This window comes from Rhinatrema bivittatum, chromosome 5 (genome assembly GCF_901001135.1).
Source record: "Rhinatrema bivittatum chromosome 5, aRhiBiv1.1, whole genome shotgun sequence".
NCBI classification, from domain to species: domain Eukaryota; kingdom Metazoa; phylum Chordata; class Amphibia; order Gymnophiona; family Rhinatrematidae; genus Rhinatrema; species Rhinatrema bivittatum.
In genome coordinates, this window is record NC_042619.1 from 240434808 (window position 1) to 240457044 (window position 22237).

The 22237-nt window shown below is 49.0% G+C and overlaps 1 protein-coding gene across 1 annotated transcript in view; it reads left to right on the forward strand.

The window, feature by feature from the left end:
• The window catches only part of PAXBP1 (PAX3 and PAX7 binding protein 1), a 275602-nt gene that overhangs the window by 36185 nt on the left and 217180 nt on the right, over positions 1 to 22237 (forward strand). Inside the window, exon 4 of the mRNA XM_029603577.1 lies at positions 20892 to 21113. Within this exon, the coding sequence (XP_029459437.1) occupies positions 20892 to 21113 (222 nt within the window). The remainder of the gene's footprint in view (positions 1 to 20891; positions 21114 to 22237) is intronic.

Here is a 22237-nt window from a genome sequence, read left to right on the forward strand (position 1 = left end):
GGCTGGGATCTCAGTCATAGCAAAACCCGGTAGGGATCCGACTTCCTGTGGGTCGTATAGGCCCATTTCCTTGATCAATGTGGACCTCAAGATTTTGGCTAGAGTCCTTGCAGAGAGATTGAATAGCGTACTTGTTAACCTCGTCCATCCGGATCAGGTAGGCTTTGTCCCAGGCCGTTTGGCCGCGGATAACGTTCGTAGGATCGTGGACATTATTGACCTTGTTCAACACGATCATATCCCAACTGTTTTATTGTCTTTAGATGCGGAGAAAGCGTTCGACCTGGTTCACTGGTCCTTTCTCTTTCGCACACTGGAACATATGGGGTTTGGTTTTTTTTTTATTACTTGGGTGCGGAAACTCTATGATCACCCTATGGCCAGAGTTAAAATTAATGGTAGTTATGGTCCGCCCTTTTCTATTGGTCGTGGAACCCGCCAGGGCTGCCCCTTATCCCCCTTGTTGTTTGCCCTGTTTTTAGAGCCATTCACTACTCGCATAAGGTCGTCTCCCTCTGTGGCGGGGGTTTCTATTGGACACCACCACTTTAAAATCTCCCTATTCGCCGATGACATTATGCTCACCCTCACTGATCCGATTCACTCTCTGCAAGGGGTTGTGTCTGAATTGAAAGCTTTTGGGGCTGTCTCGGGGCTCAAAGTCAATTTTGACAAGTCCGAAATCTTGAATGTTAACCTTCCCCCCCAAGAGGTAGCGACCTTACAACTCAGCTTACCTTTTAAATGGGCCAAAACGGCGTTGAAATACTTGGGAGTTCGCATCGGTCCTACTGTTGGTCAGTTGTTTGCCCTGAACTATACGCCCCTTTTACATTCTATTACTGCAGACCTTCACAAATGGTCCCGACATACACATTCCTGGCTTGGGAGGATTGCGATTGTGAAAATGAATATTCTCCCCCGTTTATTATATTTTTTTACCACCCTCCCAATTCTGCTCTCACCAGCTATTCTTCGCTTGTGGCAACAGAAGATCTTTGGGTTCATATGGCGCAAAAGACCTCCTCGGGTTTCACGCAATACTTTATATCTTGCCAAAGATAGAGGGGGCCTGGGAGTCCCGAACTTACAATGGTACTTCTGCGCGGCCCAGTTTCGGGCTCTGCTGGTATTTCATTCTCCTCATAACCTCCCACTGTGGGTCTCTCTGGAACAGGCTGCAATGGGGGATTTCCCACTCTCTGCCCTCCCGTGGCAGCCTAAGGCCTCCTGGCCTGTGGGCCCTTACCTGCCCTTTGCTTTGGGTACCACACTTTGCCTTTGGCAGCGGTGGAAAGCTCTGTTGGTTGGGAAGGAGCCTTATACTCCTCTCACTCATCTTTTTGCTAATGCTCTTTTTCCTCGTACCTCCACTGCTGCGGCGTCTCAGCCATGGCTAGCCGCTGGCATTCGCTATATAGAACACGTTATTGTCCAGGGCTCTATCATGACAGAGGAGGCTCTTCGCTCTCATTATCATCTTAGAGACGTGGACTTCCTATTGTATGCTAAAATCTATCATTCTATTAAAAGGGCTGTCCGACAGGGTACTATGCGCCTTAATGTCACATTGTTTGAACATTATTGTCTTAATGTACATAAGTTACGGGGTCTCATTTCCAAAGTCTACGCTTTGTTGGCAGGGAGAGCCTCGGGCCACTTTTGCCAACAGAGGGCTTGGGTGTCTGACTTTGCTTATGAATTAGATGAGGATGACTGGACTCTAATTTTTCTGATGAACCGCAAATGTTCTATATCTGCTACCCTGCAGGAAAACTGTTACAAACTATTATATCGTTGGCATTATACCCCTCAACGTCTACATCGCTACAACCCTCGTATACCAGACACCTGCTGGCGGCAATGCGGACAGATAGGAGATTATTATCATGTATGGTGGCAATGTGGGAAAATTAGATGCCTGTGGACTGCGGTTTTTGAGTGGTTATCTCGTATCCTTCGAGAACCACTGGACATCAAACCGTGGCATGCTCTGTTAACCTTGCCAGTGCCGTCAGTCAATAAGCCACAACAAAGGTTTATCCAACAAGTCTTTATTGTCACTAGGCTTGAAATAGCCACACATTGGAAAGCAAGTAGTGTCCCCAGTCTCGCTCGAATTCTCCACAGACTTCATAATGTTTATCAACTGGAGCGCCTCACGGCAGTACATCATAACCATATGAAACCTTTTACGGCGATCTGGGAACTGTATTGTACGTGGCTCCAGGATCAAGCTCAGGGGGACCTTGCCCCTGCTATGAATGCTGAGTCCGCTTGTTAATCTGATTTTCTCATTCCCTGGTTTCCTCTTCCGGGCTTGGGATTCCCCGACGAGCATCGGTCGAATGATTCACTTCCAGCTATGTACTTCAGTCACCTTTCACTACAAATAACGCTATGTTATGTATTTTTGCCACTCATCTCTTCATTTGTTTTCTCAATTCCTGTTGTCAGGGGGGGAGGGGGGTTGGGGGTTTCATATAGCTCTGATGATTGCTAGTATGGTTGTATTTACTAATTTGTATTTGCTTAATCATCCAATAAAAATTGTTTAAATACAAAAAAAAAAAATATATTGTAGACAAAAAAAATGTTTTTAATTAGACAATGGACATGTAAATAAACCAAATGTGCACAGGAAAAAAAAATATCAATAAAAATATAGTGCTCCAAAAATTTTTTTTTTCAAAAACTATCTTTCTTAGATCATAAATTAATAATTAAAAAAAACATGCCAAATTCTAAAAAACGTATATCCAATACACTGAAACAACAAAAACCACTGAAAAAATGTTAAGATAAAAGGAATAAAAAAATTGTGAAAATATAAAAATGCATAAGAAAATATCAATTATAAAATCCAATAAAAAGTGGAAAGGCAATATATGCTGAAATATGCAGAATAAAATCACAAAAATAAGAGTAGTCTATATCCAGATTTAAACCATGAGGTTCTACAGCCTTAAACTCAAATATAAATTTTTGTTCTAATTGTAACAATCTGGTATCTAAATCTCCTCCTCTCCAATTAGGAACTACTTGTTGTAATACACAAAATTTATAATCCTCAAATTTGTGATTTTTCTCCAAAGTGTGTGCAACTAATGGTTTTGATTCGATTTTTCTATTGATACTGCTCTTATGCTCGATGATTCTTTTGTTAAATTGCCTAATGGTTTTACCAATGTAAATCTTATTGCAAGGACAGAATATGATATAAACTATGCCTTGACTCTTACAATTGGTAAAATCTCTAAGTTTGAATTCTTTATTGTAACCTGGAATTATCAAAGTATCTGTTTTCAAGTTTACACCACATGTAGAACAATTACCACAAGGACGATGGCCAGGTGGTCTTTTTATCTTTTGGACGTGTGATAGGTAAAGCGGAGGGAGAAATATATTCCTTAATATTTTTTTCTCTCTTATTAGCAATCATTTCCTAGCGTGTAGCAGATGGACTCAGGACCAAGAGGTATAGTGTGCTCCTGATAGCAGTTGGAGATGTAGTCAGATTTCAATCTGACGTCAGCACTACATATACCCGTGCACTAGGCTTTGCTCTCCAGTTTTTTCCGTCTCCATAGCAGATCGGGACTTCACACACACTTGCACAGCGTTAGAAAACCAAACTCCAAATTTAAAGAAGAAACAAAGAAAACCTTACCTCCAAAACAAGCCCCATTCTCCTGCGGTGATACCTAAGGGTCCCTCCCCCAGTCGAGATTTCCTGAGGTGATTTCCGAGATCCTTCATAAGTAAGCCTCTGACCCGGCGTGGACTTGGCCCCCGGGAAAGGGAGCGGCTGAGAGGTAGCCTCGGTCCAGTAGCTGACCCGGCTTGGACTTAGCCCCCTGAAAAGGGAGCGGCTGAGAGGCAGCGGGTGCAGAACCGAGCGCGGCGGTGAAGGTAATTTCCTCTCCCCCCGCAGCTGGAGACCGCCTGGCAGAGGACCAGGAAGCGCCGAGACAAGGTAAAGTAGAAAACTTTCTCTAAGTCTCCGGTCTCCAAGGCTTGGACAGCTGCACAGATCGTCCCTCCGGCATCTGTACATTTGGGTTGAGCAGCCCTGTCCGGACTAGACCCCGATCCGGCAAGAGGGTCCTCTCAGTGGAGACCCCCTGAGGGGGCGGCCATCTTACCCTGTGGTCGTCTGTGCATTCCCCCCCTTGGTTGCCACATCGTGCGCACAGAGGCCAGCCGGGCGCACAAAGTACTTGTGCGCAGCTGTGCCGTGCGCACAGCGGCACGCTCAAGGGTGCTGAGCGCACAACTAGGCCCGCGCTCAGCCACGCGTGCATCTTCCGCTCCTACACGCACAACGCAGGCACACCTGGAGCGCATAACCAGGCCTCCCAGCGTGCACCTGTACAGGATACACGCGCAAATCATGGCTCCACCATCCAAGACAGCTAAAGGTCAAGCCCTCTGTCCGGCATGCCACCTGAGAGGGGCGCAGCTTGAGGTGACTTCCGCCCTGTGCCTGCTATGCGAAGAAGCTCGAAGGGGAACCGAGACAAGCTCCCCCTCAGCCTGTAGAGAACTCCAGATCCACCAGCGAGACTACCCCGGACCTCTCTATTCCCGACTTGGCCCCTCCACAGTGGGGGCCCTCGGAGAGTGCCGTCGGACCCAATGTGGTCCCAGGCAACTTTACCTGGGCGGGATTCTTCGCTGAGCTGCAATCCTACATCCACGCACAGACAGGGCCACCAGCGGCACAACCATAATCCCCGCCAGTGGTCCAGAACCTCCCAGGCCCCTCCCGGCCTCCACCAGATGAGCCTCCCCTGGACAAATATCTCCCCTTAGGGGGACACAGATGACTCGGAGGAGGAATCAGAACCCCGGGAAGAGGGGGAAATCCCTCCAGGAACGGAACCGTATCGAACCATGATGTGCTTCTTTCCAAAAGACGAATTATGAGATCTTGTAGCCACGAGTCTGAAGGCATTGGCCATCCTGGACACATGCAACACAGCAGAATCCAAGGCGAGCCTCTTCCTGGCTGGGCTCCGCCAGACCTCACGCCATTTTCCTACACTACAGGCCGTACAACAACTGATTGACCAGGAGTGGGACGCTCCAGAGGCCACCTTTAAGGAAGGGCGAGCCCTAGAAGCTCTCTACCCCCTTGGACCCCACAACGAAAGGAACTCCTGAGGTTTTCCAAGGTCGACGCCCTGGTCTGCGCCAACACAAAGCGCACTGCCATACCAGTCAAGAGAGGAGCTTCACTCAAGGATGCCAATGACAGACGGCAGGAATCCATCCTCAAGCAGTCTTATGATGTATCAGCTATGACCTTAAAGATCGCTGCCTGCTGCGCCGTGGTATCACGTGCCTGCCTGGGTATGGCCAGGGACGCAATTACACCAATTGAGGCATTAGACCCGGCAATGTCATTCCTCACGGATGCGACCTGAGACCTGGATCGCACCTCAGCCAGGAGCCTCTCGTCCATAGTGGCAGCAAGAAGACAGCTCTGGCTCCGAAGCTAGTCAGCCGACGCGACCTCTAAGACGAGGCTCACGAGAATGCCCTTTAGAGGAACACTCCTGTTTGGAAACGAACTGGACAAATTAGCCGACAAATGGGGCGAGTCCCCAGTACCCCGTCTACCGGAGGACAGAAACAAGAGGAACCAACGCCCCTCTCCCCGGGCACCCAAGGGCAGAGGATCCCAGCTTTGTACAGTGTGTATCACTCTCTTCTTTAGGTTTAAGTTCACCTCTCCTTAGCCATTTTTGGGTCAGGTTTAATCTGTGCATGGTTGAAATAAATCTTTGTATTTCCTTCTATATTTGCACATTGACCATTTGCTTTTGTTTGCTGATCCAACTCTGAAAAACTTTGACTCTTGTTTGTAAATTCTGTTGTTGCTTCTGTCACTATATGTGCCTGCAGGTTCTCACTTTTCTCACAGGACAAGCAGGATGGTTGTCCTCACAAATGGGTGACATCGAGGATGGAGCCCAACCACGGAAAACTTCTGTCAAAGTTTCAGGAACTTTGACTGGCCCCTACTGGGCATGCCCAGCACGGCACTAACCCTGCAGCCAGCAGGGGTCTCCCTTTAGTCTTCTTTTTTCCGCGCAGCAGTAGCCACGCGGTTAAGGAGCTCTTCCACATTCCTGACAGGAATTTCTTCAATTAACTTCTTGAAGAAAAATTTGCCCCTCAGGGGTCTCCCCTCTTCAAATTTTTCCTCCGCGGTACTTCGGTAAGTTTTTGCCGTCGTTTTTGTCTACTACCGTCGAGTTTGGCCCTCGAGGCCTGTTGGCAGTCGACCGTCCCGCGGCTAAATATTTGGCCTATGGCCATGGCGTCGGGGTTCCGTCGGTGCCCGGACTGTACACGTACTATGTCCATCACAGACCCACATAGAGTCTGTGTTTTGTGTTTAGGGAGTGAGCATGATGTCCTGACTTGCACCAAATGTGCCCTAATGACACCAAAAGGTCGCAAAGCCAGAATGGAGAAAATAGGACTCCTTTTCCATGCCCACACTCCGCCATCGATTGCATAGACGTCATCGGAACTGGCACAGTCGAAGTTTCACCATAGTCAACAGCCTCCCGGTGACCACCTGCCATCGATGTCTCCGCGGCCATCGACTCCCGTCCCTTCCCCCGAAGATCGCGGGGATCGGAGAGAGAAACATCGCTATCGATGTCACAAGTCTCGGACTGTCGAGGAATCGAAGTCATCGACCTCAGTACTGTCCGAGCCTCCTCCGAAGAAGTCTCTACCAGAAGTAGCACCGTCCACTCCTGTCTCGCAGACACCGAGGCAACCCTCACCCCTTCGGGGTTTGGGAGCCGCGACTCCACCGGTGACTGTGGTCCCTCCGGCTCAGCCTCAGCCTCCCTCTCCCGTGGAGCCAGGTATTGTTACCCCAGGCCTCCAGGTAGAACTGGACCGGCTGGTCCAGGAGGCCATCGACAAGGCGATGCAATGGTTCCAGACTCCTCCGGCACCGAGAGTGGAACCGGTCACCGACCCGATTCCAGCAGCACTGGCACCGCTGCTTGCCCGGATGGAAGCGCTTATGACTGCCCTTCCTCCAGTGATACCAGGGTCTCCGACACCTATCTCATCAAGTGGAGAAACACCGTACCGAATTCCCCCTTCGGGGGTAGTACCATCTGTACCATGTCGTCCCTCACCACCGATACATTCCACGGGGGCGATACGCACATCAGCTCCATTGAGAATTTCGATGACGGCACCCATACCTTCGATGCCGGCACCGATGCCATCGAGGACCTTCTTGATACCCCCGACAATTCCTTTGAGTTTCTCGGAGCCTCAGCCGGGGCCTTCGGGTATCCAACCCCCTCATGGTCCTAAAGGTCAGCAACCTGATCCTTACGACACCTGGTGTGATGATACCTCCACAGACACCGATGATTTGCCTTCACCATCCTCTCCTGCGGGGAGTAGAAAGCGTTCTCCTCCTGAGGACCTCTCTTTCATAAATTTCATGAAGGAAATGTCGGAGTTGGTCCCTTTTCAGCTTCAATCGGAACAAGATGACAGGCACCAGATGATGGAGTTGCTCCAATTCTTGGATGCCCCTAAAGTAATCACTTCTATTCCAATTCATCAGGTTTTTCTGGACCTTCTAAAAAAGAATTGGGAATCTCCTGGATCTGTTGCTCCTGTAAACAAAAAAGCTGACTCTACCTATCTTGTACAGTCAGCACCTGGCTTTCAGAAACCTCAGCTAGACCACCACTCTGTTGTGGTAGAATCAGCTCAAAAGAAAGCTAAAAGAATAAAGCCACATTCTTCCATACCTCCTACTAAGGAAAATAAATTCCTAGATAGTATAGGTAGGAAAGTATACCAAGGAGCCATGCTAACTTCCAGAATAGCCTCTTATCAGCTATATATGACCCAATACAATAGGGTCATTCTTAAACAGATACAGGAGTACTCAGATACCTTACCAGAGCAGTTCCAACCACAACTTCAATCCCTACTAAATAAAGGTTTTGAAGCTGGGAAGCATGAGATAAGAACAGCTTACGACGTCTTTGATGCTTCCACCAGACTTTCTGCTACGGCCATCTCTGCAAGATGCTGGGCTTGGCTAAAGTCATCTGACCTTCGTCCGGAGGTTCAGGACAGGCTCTCTGACCTGCCCTGTCTAGGGGATAATTTGTTTGGTGAGCAAATTCAGCAAATTGTTGCTGAATTGAAGGATCATCATGAGACACTTAAACAGCTCTCATCCATTCCTTCTGACTTACCTTCTAAACAGCCGTTCAAGAAGGACCCAAAAAGTCCTTCTTCCGTCCACGGAAGTATTATCCCCCACAAACCAAGTCTAGGTCTGCGAGGCCTTACCATAAATCTCAGCCTCGCCAGTCTCGAAAACAAAAGCCCGCAGCAGCTCCACAACCTGGCCCTGCATCGGGTTTTTGACTTTCACTTAGAGAGCAGTTGCCAAATCCCTCTTCCAACCATACCAGTAGGAGGTCGGTTAAGCCACTTTCTAGAAAAATGGCATCCTATCACCACAGATCAATGGGTGATAGCGATAATTGCACACGGTTACCACCTCAACTTCCTGACTCTCCCTTCGGACTCTCCACCCATGCAGGCGTGGGGACTCACCGATCACTCTGTTCTTCTCGAGCAGGAAGTTTCCCTTCTCCTCCAGTCAAACGCTATAGAACCCGTTCCTCCCTCACAACAAGGACTTAGGGTTCTACTCCAGGTACATTCTGATCCCAAAAAAGTCAGGAGGACTTCGGTCAATCCTGGACCTACGGGCTCTCAACAAGTACCTTCACAGAGAGAAGTTCAAGATGGTAACCCTGGGCTCGCTTCTCCCTCTGCTGCAAAGAGGGGACTGGCTCTGCTCTCTAGACCTAAGACGCCTATACTCACATTGCGATAACTCAACCTCATCGCAAATACCTCCGTTTTTTAGTAGGCCGAAATCACTATCAATACCGAGTGCTCCCTTTCGGCCTGGCATCCGCACCACGAGTTTTCACCAAATGCCTCGTGGTAGTTGCAGCATTTCTCAGGAAGGAAGGTGTCCACGTCTACCCCTATCTGGACGATTGGTTAATCAGGGCCCCAACCCAGCAAATCGCTCGGTCCTCCCTGACCCTGACAATTCAAACACTACTTTCTCTAGGGTTTCTTGTCAATTACGAGAAATCCTACTTAATCCCATCTCAAACCTTATCCTTCATTGGGGCAGACTTGGATACCTTACAGGCAAAAGCCTTCCTTCCTCATCAACTAGTCCAAATCCTTGTGTCCCTAGCTTGCCAGTTGCAGTCTCAACCCACAGCAACAGCTCGACAATTCCTCATTCTCCTGGGACACATGGCCTCCTCAGTTTGTGACTCCCATGGCCCGCCTGGCCATGAGAGGCATGCAATGGACTCTGAGATCACAATGGATCCAAGCTGTTCAGCCTCTGTCCTCCATTGTTCGCATCACCGATGCACTCCATCTGTCTCTTGTCTGGTGGAAAACTCAATCCAACCTCCTACAGGGCTTGCCTTTTCACCCACCAGATCCTCAAATAATTCTCACAACTGACGCTTCCAGCGTCGGTTGGGGAGCTCATGTAAACAATTTCCAAACCCAAGGATTCTGGTCTCCAGAGGAAGCCAAACACCAGATCAACTTCCTGGAACTTCGAGCAATACGACATGCTCTCAGGACTTTTCAAGATTGCCTATCGAACCACGTAATCTTGATTCAGACGGACAACCAGGTGGCCATAAACAAGCAGGGGGGCACAGGTTCCTTTCTTTTGTGCCAGGAAGCTGCGCAGATTTGGGCAGAAGCCCTCTCCCGCTCCATGTACCTCAGAGCCACCTACTTGCCGGGAGTAAACAATGTCTTGGCAGACAAACTGAGCCGTGTCTTCCACCCACACGGGTGGTCCCTCAATCCCTTGGTAGCAACCACTCTGTTCCAGCAATGGGGTTATCCCCACATAGACCTCTTTGCGTCCCCTCAGAACCACAAAGTGGACAATTACTGCTCTCTCCTTCGGAGCCAGCACTCTCGGCCCAGGGATGCATTCTCCCTCACGTGGACAACCGGTCTGCTTTATGCATTCCCTCCACTTCCTCTTCTGTCGAAGATTCTCGTGAAGCTCCGTCAGGACAAGGGAACCATGATCCTGATAGCACCGCATTGGCCACGCCAAGTGTGGTTTCCCATACTTCAGGATCTCTCCATCCGCAGGCACATTCCTCTGGGACGGGACCCGCATCTGATCACTCAAAACTACGGATGCCTCCTCCATCCCAACCTCCAAGCCTTGTCCCTGACGGCATGGATGTTGAAAGGTTAGTCCTTCAACCATTTAACCTTTCGGATTCAGTTTCTCGTGTCCTGATCGCTTCACGAAAGCCTTCCACAAGAAAATCTTATTCATATAGATGGAAAAGGTATACATCATGGTGCACTTCTCAGTCCCTTGATCCCCTTTCCTGTCCAATTTCCAAATTCTTGGACTATCTCTGGCTTTTATCAGAATCAGGTCTAAAGACCTCTTCCATTAGAATGCATGTCAGTGCGGTAGCCGCCTTCCATAAAGGTATCGGGGGTGTCCCTATTTCAGTACACAACCCCTTGTAACACGCTTTCTTAAAGGCTTGCTCCATTTGAAGCCACCTTTACGTCCTCCGGCCCCATCTTGGGACCTTAATCTGGTTCTTGGTCGCATTATGAAACCACCTTTCGAACCTCTTCACTCCTGTGACCTAAAATATCTCACATGGAAAGTGTTATTCCTTTTGGCTATCACTTCAGCTTGCAGGGTTAGTGAACTACAGGCCCTAGTTACCTGTCCGCCTTACACTAAACTCCTGCAGGATCGGGCGGTACTCCGCACTCACCCTAAATTCTTACCTAAGGTAGTTTCGGAGTTTCATATTAATCAATCCATCATTCTACCTATCTTCTTTCCCAGGCCCCACTCCGGGGCCCCACTCCGGGGAACAGACTCTGCATACCCTTGACTGTAAACGGGCTCTAGCATTTTATCTAGACCGTACAGTTGCCCACAGGAAGAGCACTCAATTATTCGTCTCTTTCCATCCTAACAAGTTAGGGCAACCTGTGGGTAAGCAGGCTCTTTCCTCCTGGTTGGCGGACTGCATCTCCTTCTGCTATCAGCAAGCTGGCATTCCTTTCCAAGACCGTGTTAAAGCACACTCTGTGAGGGCCATGGCGACTTCAGTAGCACACCTTCGATCGGTGCCGCTTCCTGACATCTGCAAGGCTGCCACCTGGAGTTCCCTCCATACATTTGCAGCCCATTATTGCCTGGACAAAGCTGGAAGACAGGATTCCATTTTCGGCCAGTCTGTCTTGCGTAACCTTTTTCCAGCATAAGGTACCAACACCCTTCCACCTTCCCGGTAGGGTGCGGATGCCCTCTACCAAATTATACCCCAGTTGTTGTGCTTGTTGCACGCCGTTGGGTACATTTGGTGCACGATAGGACATCCTCAGCTCGGTACTCACCCATTTGTGAGGACAACCATCCTGCTTGTCCTGTGAGAAAGCAAATGTTGCTTACCTGATGTAACAGGTGTTCTCACAGGATAGCAGGATGTTAGTCCTCACGAAACCCGCCCACCACCCCGCGGTGTTGGGTTCGTTTTTTTATTGTTATTTTTCGGCACTGCCTGTAGCTTTGAAATAAGACTGAAGGGAGACCCCTGCTGGCTGCAGGGTTAGTGCCGTGCTGGGCATGCCCAGTAGGGGCCATTTAAAGTTCCTGAAACTTTGACAGAAGTTTTCCGTGGTTGGGCTCCATCCTCGATGTCACCCATTTGTGAGGACTAACATCCTGCTGTCCTGTGAGAACACCTGTTACATCAGGTAAGCAACATTTGCTATTCCTTCTGTTCTTTGGAACACATCCAAGTTTGATGGAAATTGTAGCAGTTTATTTTTTTATTTTATCTTTGGAGCATTTGGATCTGTTGATCCCACTCAGTAAGTTTGGAGGCCTAAGATAGCTCTATATGTATAATATGTTTCTGATAAGACACATACCACCTCCAGCTCTTGGGATGTGCACTGCTGTTCTTGTAGATTAGCTGGAGGAGTTTTCTTGTTCTTACATCTCAAGTGGATGCAGTACAGTACAGAGATAGAAAGACGATTGAATGCTTTTTGTTTGTTCTGTGGTTTTAAAACACTTTTTCATGATTAATTTATCTGCTGTTGTACCTTCATCTGTTTCTAGATATTTATACATAATTTTTTGTTTGTGTTTTTTTATTAGTCTTCAGTCAAGATGCTTTCAGTTTTGGTTATTTTTTTCTTCAATTAAGGTTAGCTTGACACTTGTCAAGGCCAAATAGCATGTTACCTGAGAAGGTCTTTGCTAGTCAGAGTTTTGCTAAATGATCACTGGAGATGTAACTTCAGATTATCTACAAATAGGTGTAACGTTATCTGTGGATCATTTACATCTCTAGGATTAAGGTTGAATCCATAGCCCAAGGAGTTATGAGTACTCAGTGCCTCTGTATTGTTCCATGGTACAATCTCATCTTGAGTATCGTGTGCAGTTCTGGTCGGCACATCTCAAAAAAGATATAGCCGAATTAGAAAAGATACAGAGAAGGGCAACCAAAATAATAAAGGGTATAGAACTATCCTGCTATGAGGAAAGGCTAAAGAGGTTAGGACTCTTCAGCCTAGAGAAGAAATGGCTGATGGGAGATATGGTAGAGGTCTGTAAAATGAGTGGAGTGGAACGATAAACATTAAGCGGATGTTTGCTCTTTCAAAGAGTACAAAGACTAGGGGACACCAATGAAGTTACCAGGCGATGCATTTAAAACTAATAAGAGCAAATATTTTTTTACTCTACTCATTATTAAGCTGTGGAATTCATTGCCAGAGAATGTGGTGAAAGCTGTTAGTATAGCTGTATTTTAAAAAGGTGTGGACAAGTTCCTGGGGGAAAAGTTCATAAATCATTATTAATCTGGATATGGGGAAATCTATTGTTCCCTGTACGTACCAGGATCATTCCAGATGGTGGGTTATGTCCCCTGTCCAGCAGATGGAGTCAGAACAAAAACTCTCAGGGGAGGTCCCATATAACCACGCCTCCCCTGCCTCAATTCTCAGTATAGTTCTGACTCCAGCAGATGTGAGCAGGGGACACTGAGGTCCCCAGCACTTGGCCTTAGGGTCTTAAACTTTCTATTAATTTCTTTGAGGGATCAAGTTCTGTTTTTTAAAGAAAAAAATTAATTGTAGAGATTCAGCTCTTTTAAAGAGTTACAGCCAGGAAAGGGGTCCTTTCCTTTCCTTAGTGAACAGTGACTTGCTGGCAGGCTGTTTTTTTCTTTGTATTCTTCTCTCATTTCCTGCCTCCCCCCGTTTGGCCTCCTTTCGCAGGGCTGGAGGTAAGTGGCTTCTTTTTATTTAGGGCGTCGAGGGATTCTCCGTGACAGGGCGCTCAGGGCCGAGGGAGCACATCGGTGGGGCCGATCCCTCCCCTCCTGCCTGTGTTTTGTGTGAACCCACCCCACACTTGTGGTACAAGGAGCCTCCCGACCCGCGGCCCCACGACGTCACATTCCCCGGGGCTGCTTGCCGTCGGGAAGTGTCATTCCCCGACGGCTTCTTCGGGTCGGTGGGTGGGGAACCGGGCCGGGCCCGCGGTCTCTCCGTTCCGGCTGCCTGCTTCTAATTTTGCGTGCGCGAGAGCTGCCCCTCCCCCCCGCCCTCCCTCCATCGATGCAGCGGTCAAGCTGTGAAGGCGACAGTGGACAGGGAAATCCCCTGTCCTGTGAAGGACATTCCGTCAGCATGTCTTTGGGAGGGGAGGACAGCCCCGCTCCGGGGGAGACCGAGCGGCTACAGGACCGCATGGGCAGAAAGAGGCAAGCCCCGTTATCGCCGAGTGCGGGACGGCGGCCATTTTGTCCCTGGATGCAAACGTCGGTCTCTCAGATGAAGATACAGAGGCCCAACTTTCGGCCACCCTGCCTTTTCCTGGCGCCGGAGCTCAGCCTGGGAGTCAGCTTCGTGGGCACTCGGAGAATTTTTTCTCTCCCGAGTTTATAGTCCTGATGCACAGGGCTTTCGTGCATAGCAGGGACTCCCTGCTAGGACGTGGGGATCCTCCCCCAGCTAAGCGGCTGTGCCCGACCACCCCCCCCCTCCCTGGGAGGTCTTTTTCCCCAGAGTAGCGTTCCACTCTCTGCGGGAGGGCCGGGAACGTCGCGGGCGTCACCTGCCACTCTACCAGCGCCGCAGCCAGCTGGGGGAGGAGATCCTCCTCTGGATCAGCTCACTGAGGACCCCTCCCTGACAGCCCAGGTCGAGGGAGATGTTCCCAGAGTCCTCTGAATTTTCCAAGCGGGGGAATTAGAGGAGCTCATTCCGCTCATTCTACAGGAGATGGATATTGACCCTCCCCCGGATCCGGTGGCTCCAGATCCGAATATCAAGAAGGGGGGTCCACTGGCAAAGGCTTTTCCCACCCATCCCAATATTCTACAGTTAATTGCCCGAGAGTGGGATACCCCAGAGCCCAATCTTAGGGTTGGCAGAGCCATGGAGAAATTGTATCCTCTTCTGGCGGATTTCTTAGAGCTGCTCCGAGTTCCCGCAGTGGATTCGGCGGTTTCAGCGGTGACAAAACACACGACCATCCTCGGTGGGACTGCCTTGAAGGATCTTCAGGATAGGAAGTTGGAAGTGTTCCTGAAGCGGGTGTTAGAGGTCCCGGCTCTGGGCATGTGGGCTGCTATCTGCAGTTCGCTAGCCCAGCGTGCAGGGCTCCGGTGGGTACAACAGCTGCTCACGTCACAGACCCTGCCGGACTCCGAGGCCCAGCAGGCGGACAGTTGGAGGCCGTGGTCGCCTACGGAGCGGATGCCCTGTATGATCTTCTCAGGGTGCAAGCACGAGCCATGCTGGCAGCGGTGTCGGCGCGCCGTCTCCTTTGGCTAAGGAACTGGTCGGCTGACGCTTCTTCCAAGACCCGGCTGGGGTCTTTCCCTTTCAAGGGCAAGTACCTGTTTGGGGAAGACCTGGATCAGATCATTAAGACACTCAACGAAAATGCGGTTCACAAGTTACCGGAGGATCGACCACGCCCTTACAGATCGTTCAATACTAGCAGAAATCGGTATCGTAATCAGCGTAAGGTACGCCCCACGAGACAGCAGCCGCCTCGGGCTCCTTCATCTCGCTTGCATACTTGGAACCGGTCTTTTCGGGGTCATCGGCCCGGTAAGGACGGCCACGGTACGGGCACCTCGGCGAAGTCGTCACAATGACGACTGCTTCATTTTTTTGAAGGGGTTAATAAACATGTGGATAAAGGTGAACCGGTAGATGTAGTGTATTTGGATTTTCAGAAGGCGTTTGACAAAGTCCCTCATGAGAGGCTTCTACGAAAACTAAAAAGTCATGGGATAGGAGGCGATGTCCTTTCGTGGATTACAAGCTGGTTAAAAGACAGGAAACAGAGAGTAGGATTAAATGGTCAATTTTCTCAGTGGAAAAGGGTAAACAGTGGAGTGCCTCAGGGATCTGTACTTGGACCGGTGCTTTTCAATATATATATAAATGATCTGGAAAGGAATACGACGAGTGAGGTTATCAAATTTGCAGATGATACAAAATTATTCAGAGTAGTTAAATCACAAGCAGACTGTGATACATTACAGAAGGACCTTGCAAGACTTGAAGATTGGGCATCCAAATGGCAGATGAAATTTAATGTGGACAAGTGCAAGGTGTTGCATATAGGGAAAAATAACCGTTGCTGCAGTTACACGATGTTAGGTTCCATATTAGGAGCTACCACCCAGGAAAAAGATCTAGGCATCATAGTGGATAATACTTTAAAATCGTCAGCTCAGTGTGCTGCAGCAGTCAAAAAAGCAAATAGAATGTTAGGAATTATTAGGAAGAGAATGGTTAATAGAACGGAAAATGTCATAATGCCTCTATATCGCTCCATGGTGAGACCACACCTTGAATACTGTGTACAATTCTGGTCGCCGCATCTCAAAAAAGATATAGTTGCAATGGAGAAGGTACAGAGAAGGGCAACCAAAATGATAAAGGGGATGTAACAGCTTCCCTATGAGGAAAGGCTGAAGAGATTAGGGCTGTTCAGCTTGGAGAAGAGACAGCTGAGGGGGGATATGATGGAGGTCTTTAAGATCATGAGAGGTCTTGAACGAGTAGATGTGACTCAGTTCTTTTCACTTTCGAATAATAGAAGGACCAGGGGGCATTCCATGAAGTTAGCAAGTAGCACATTTAAGACTAATCGGAGAAAATTCTTTTTCACTCAACTCACAATAAAGCTCTGGAATTTGTTGCCAGAGGCTGTGGTTAGTGCAGTTAGTGTAGCTGGGTTCAAAAAAGGTTTGGATAAGTTCTTGGAGGAGAAGTCCATTAATGGCTATTAATCAATTTTACTTAGGGAATAGCCACTGCTATTAATTGCATCAGTAGCATGGGATCTTCTTAATGTTTGGGTAATTGCCAGGTTCTTGTGGCCTGGTTTTGGCCTCTGTTGGAAACAGGATGCTGGGCTTGATGGACCCTTGGTCTGACCCAGCATGGCAATTTCTTATGTTCTTATGTTCTTAATGATGCCAGGAGGACCCACAAGTCGATTCCCCGGCTGGGGGGTCGACTTGCTCTCTTCTACGAAGCTTGGGTCCAAATAACTTCAGACCAATGGGTCCTAAGTATTCTAAGACAAGGCTACGCGTTGGATTTTGTGCACACACCACCAGACAGATTCCTGTTCTCTCCCTGCGGATCCCTTCTAAAACGCCAGGCCGTTCGACAGACCCTAGATCGTCTCCTCGCATTGGGAGCGATAGTGCCAGTGCCGGCCTTCGAATTGGGATGGGGCCCACTATTCCATTTATTTCATAGTTCCCAAAAAGGAAGGGACCTTCCGACCCATCTTGGATCTCAAGACCGTCAACAATTCCCTCAGGGTCCCTCGATTCCGCATGGAAATGCTCCGTTCAGTACTGGCGGCGGTACATCCGGGGGAGTTTTTGGCCTCATTGGATCTTACGGAAGCATACCTACATATTCCGATCCACCAGGCTCACCAACGGTATCTCCGATTCAAGATTTTGGGACAGCATTTTCAGTTCTGGGCTCTACCCTTTGGGCTGGCCACGGCCCCCCGGGTATTCACAAAGATCATGGTGGTAGTGGCGGCGGCGCTCAGAAGGGAAGGCATCAGGGCAAAGTCACGGGTACAGGGGATTCAGGCGGTCGACAGGGTAATACAGCTTCTCCATGCCCTGGGGTGGATCGTCAACTTTGCAAAGAGCAGCCTACATCCATCGCAGACACTGGACTTTCTGGGAGCTCATTTCGACATGAGGACAGCCATGGTATTCCTCAGCACGGAGAGAGCGCAGGCTCTACGCGAGCAGATCCTCAAGTTCATGGCTCTCGAGGTCCCGACGGCGTGGGACTATCTTCAGGTTCTGGGAACCATGGCCTCCACCATCGACCTAGTACCGTGGGCCTTTGCCCACCTTCAACCCCTTCAGAGAGCATTGCTTTCCCATTGGAAGCCGATGTCCCGGGATTATCAGGCGGTCCTCCCAATCCCAAACTTTGCAAGGCACAGTCTCGGGTGGTGGCTGGACCCTCATCAGCTGGCTCAAGGAGTGTCCCTGGAGCCCCCAGACTGGGTGATAGTGACCACGGACGCCAGTCTATCCGGCTGGGGAGCGGTCTGTCAGGACACCTCGATTCAGGGGCAGTGGTCGGAGGAACAATCGACCTGGCCCATCAACCGGCTAGAGTCCAGGGCCGATCGGCTCGCTCTTCAGGGATTCCTACTCTTGGTGCACCACCGGGCAGTTCGAATACTGTCGGACAACGCCACCACAGTGGCGTACATCAACTGTCAGGGGGGCACAAGGAGTCGGCTGGTATCATTGGAGATCGACAGCCTGATGGAATGGGCAGAGCTCCATCTCCTGCGTCTGGCAGCTTCCCACATAGCGGGGGTCGACAACGTACAGGCGGACTTCCTCAGCCGGCAGCAATTGGACCCAGGAGAGTGGGAACTCTCAGAAGAAGCGATGGATCTGATAATCAAGCGCTGGGGAACTCCGTGCCTAGATCTCATGGGAACAGCCAGGAATGCAAAGGCCGCTTGCTTCTTCAGTCGAAGAAGGGAACACGGAGAGGAAGGAGTCGATGCACTGGTACTTCCATGGCCACGGCGGTGTCTCCTGTATGTCTTTCCACCGTGGCCACTGGTGGGAAAGGTTATTCGAAGAATAGAAGCTCATCAGGGTCCAGTTATACTCGTGGCTCCGGAGTGGCCCTGATGGCCGTGGTTCGCGCATCTCCTCCAGCTAATGGTGGGGAACCCGCTCCGTCTCGGTCACCTACCGCGGCTCCTACGTCAGGGACCAATATTTTTTCCAGCGGCAGATCGTTTCTGTCTTGCGGCCTGGCTTTTGAAAGGCGCAAGCTGAGGCGTCGCGGTTACCCTGAGCCCGTCATATCCACTCTGCTACGGGCGCGTAAGATGTCCACATCGGTTACCTGTCTTCGAGGAGTGGTGCGGCTCGAAAGCCATTCCGGCACCACAGGCTTCGCTGGCACAGATTCTTTCCTTTCTACAGGCGGGACTGGATCTGGGTCAGGCCTATAATTCTCTCCGGGTTCAGGTGGCGGCTCTGGGAGCCTTCCTTCAGGGTACGAACGGCAGCCTTCTGTCCTCCCATCCGGATATCCTGCACTTCCTTAAGGGGGCGAGACACCTGAAACCTCCAATCCGTCCACCCTGTCCATCGTGGAACTTGAACTTGGTGCTCCGGGCCCTCTGCAGTCCACCTTTTGAACCATTGCGTACCGCTGCCATCAAGGATGTTACCCTCAAAACAGTTTTCCTGGTGGCAATCAGTTCAGCACGGCGGATCTCGGAGTTACAGGCTCTCTCCTTCCGAGAGCCATACCTTCGTTTCTCGCCTGGTGGAGTTTCTTTGCGTACCGTTCCATCATTCTTGCCCAAGGTAGTCTCGGGGTTCCATCTCAATCAGTCGGTGGAACTCCCATCCTTTCCCTCTACGGAGTCGGGTGATCTACACAAGCTAGATGTGCGGCGTGTTTTGATGCACTACCTGGAGATTACTAATGAGTTCCGGCTCTCCGATCATTTGTTTGTCCTTTGGTCGGGGCCCCGAAGAGGGTGCATGGCCTCGAAACAATCCATTGCTCGCTGGTTGAAGGGAGCGATCATAGCGGCATATCTGGGCGCAGGTAAGTCTCCGCCGTTGGTGCTTAAGGCTCATTCTCTCTGCCCAGGCGACTTCCTGGGCAGAGAGTTCCTCCGTACCCACCCAGGAAATCTGTAGGGCGGCCATTTGGAAGTCGATTCACACTTTTACCAGGCATTATCGCCTAGATGTCCATGCTCCATCGGACGGTCAACTGGGGGACAGGGTCATTTGGGCAGGGTTGTCCGTGACCCACCCATGATGGGAAAGCTTTGGTACATCCCACCGTCTGGAATGATCCTGGTACGTACAGGGAAATGAAAATTATTCCTTACCTGCTAATTTTCGTTCCTGTAGTACCATGGATCATTCCAGACACCCTCCCTTGTGTTGGGGGTAGTTGTTTGTGGGACATCCCTGCTTACCTGTCTCTAACATCTTTCTATCTGTACTTCTTGTACTGTGGCACTGTTCTTCTGCGCAGTACTGTTTGCAAGGTTCACCGTTTACGGTTTGTTAGTGCCTAAACTAGTTTCTGGGCCCCTTGGCCCGGCGGTTGTTCGGTTCGTTAACTTGATCCCTCTGTTCTTCTAATCTCTTCTCTTTTGGCTTTGATAGTTCGTTTACTGAGAATTGAAGCAGGGGAGGCGTGGTTATATGGGACCTCCCCTGAGAGTTTTTGTTCTGACTCCATCTGCTGGACAGGGGTCATAACCCACCGTCTGGAATGATTCATGGTACTACAGAAACGAAAATTAGCAGGTAAGGAATAATTTTCATTTTATCCCTATGATAAGCAGCTTAGAATCTTATCAACCCTTTGTGATCCTGCCAAGTACTTGTGAATGGCAACTTCTGGAACTGCCAAGTACTTGTGAATGGCAACTTCTGGAAACAGGATACTGGGCTAATGAACCTTTGGGGATCTGACTTAATATGGCAAATCTTATGCACTTATGTAATGGATTTAGTGCCAGACAGAGCAAAAATCATGACAGGGAATATCCCTGAAATATTCCTCACTGGATCTTGATGTTAGGAGTGACCCGTTGACCATCTTTGTAATTTAGATGGCTTATAGTTTGTCCATTTTCTTGAGAAATGTATTCATTCTATCACATCTGGGTATATTTTATGTGTTTTAAGTCAGTTTATGATCTAAGAGTATGGATGCTATCAAAAGTTTGATTCTAAAGTGTCACTGTATTATATAAATTTAAAATTGAGAAGAATGACTTAATATGCAAAATACACAAAATAATTTTATACACTGCTTGAGTCTACTAAGGGTGTCTTCTGTTGCTGTCATTGCCAGGGACAGGTTTCTGAATCTGCTTGTCTTTCACATGATCCAGCATGCTAACCACATTATCTTTGCCATCCTTAATGCCTAGGATGCATGCTCTGTGGGCATTAAATATTTGGATTAGTGAGGGTTGCTGATTCATGTCATGAGAATTTTCAAAATATGCAGTATGGACTATAAACACTGTATGTCCCATCTCTCTCCCTTTCTAATTAATGTTGAACCCTAGATCACATTTCTAATAATTCTAAAACGTTACAAGCATTTATGAAACCAGGTGAATAGTATAAATGCAAACAATATATTTTTATTTTTGTTTGTATTTCTAGGAGAAATCCCAGATGCTGCTTTTATCCACGCAGCAAGAAAAAAGAGGCAGATGGCACGTGAACTTGGGGACTTCCCTATTCTTGACGTGGATACTGGCAAAGGCCGCCTCATTCGTGAAGATGAAAATGATGCTAGTGACGACGAAGATGATGATGAGAAGAGACGTATTGTATTTTCAGTGAAGGAAAAATCCCAGAGACAGAAGATAGCAGAGGAGATAGGTATATGTGAAGAGTAAAGCTAATAGCATTGGGGACAAGTGTGGTAGTGACACAATTTTCACAAGCACACTGGCAGCCAGCTTTGCCACTGAGTGCAGTCTCTGAGAACTACATTTGTAATCTCCTTATTTGCCTTTTGTGTAAGGTGTAAGTTCTTTTGTCCGGCAAACTAATAATTCTGTGATTTAAGAGAGCTACACTCGTTCCCTTGAGAGACCTTGGACTGTTTGCAAAGTTGAATCTCCCACATTGGAAGGCTGTTTCTGTACAGTGTTGTGATGCTTACATGTTAAAAGAAGTTAGATAAATAAATAAATAAAATGTTATGCTTTTAGTGCTCAAAATTGCCAGAGACAGGGAGCATTCGTGAATATTACTAATCCATGTTCCTGAAAATACCCAGATCAGTCCAGACAAGTGGGTTTTGCTTCCCTACCAGCACATGGAGTCAGAGAAACAAAACTTTGAGGCACTGCTACATAAGAGTGCCACCTACAGTCCGTCTCAGTATTTGTTTGACTTCAGCAGATGGTGGAGGTGCAACCCTGCAGTCTGAGATGAAGAAAGAGAGAGAAATTGAAGTAGGAGAATTTTGGAGGAGGCTCCTTGGTGGACCATCCCTCAGGTTGAGCTGGGCATCCGGGGGGGGGGGGGACCCCTGCCTTGAGCTTGCCCGCATCATGCCAGGGGCCCTGAAAGCTAGGGGACTGGTTCCCTCAAAGCCTCTGAGGCCTCTGTCTGCAAGGCCCCAGAATCAGGGAAATACCTGTGTATGTGTGTGTGTGTGTTTTGCCTTTAAAATCAGATACAAAGTTAAGAAAAAGAAAGGAGCAGAAAGGCAAACAGCTGGTTGTTGTAGGGGGCAGAAGGTACAGCCATGAGGCAACAAGGACTGCAGGCCTCGGCAGACAGAAAGTATCTACTGTGCCAGTCCGCGTGTGTCCCTGGGGTCCCAGGAGGAGTGGCATTACTGGCCAGGCCTGTAGTGGAGGAAGCGCAGCTGCGGTTGGTTCAGCCGTGTTTGTTTTCCTGCATGTCTGTGGGGGCTGTGCTGAGGCTGGAGAGCAGCGGTCTTTTCCGCAGCGATGCCCAGCTGATTTATCTGCGCCACAGGAAATGGCGCT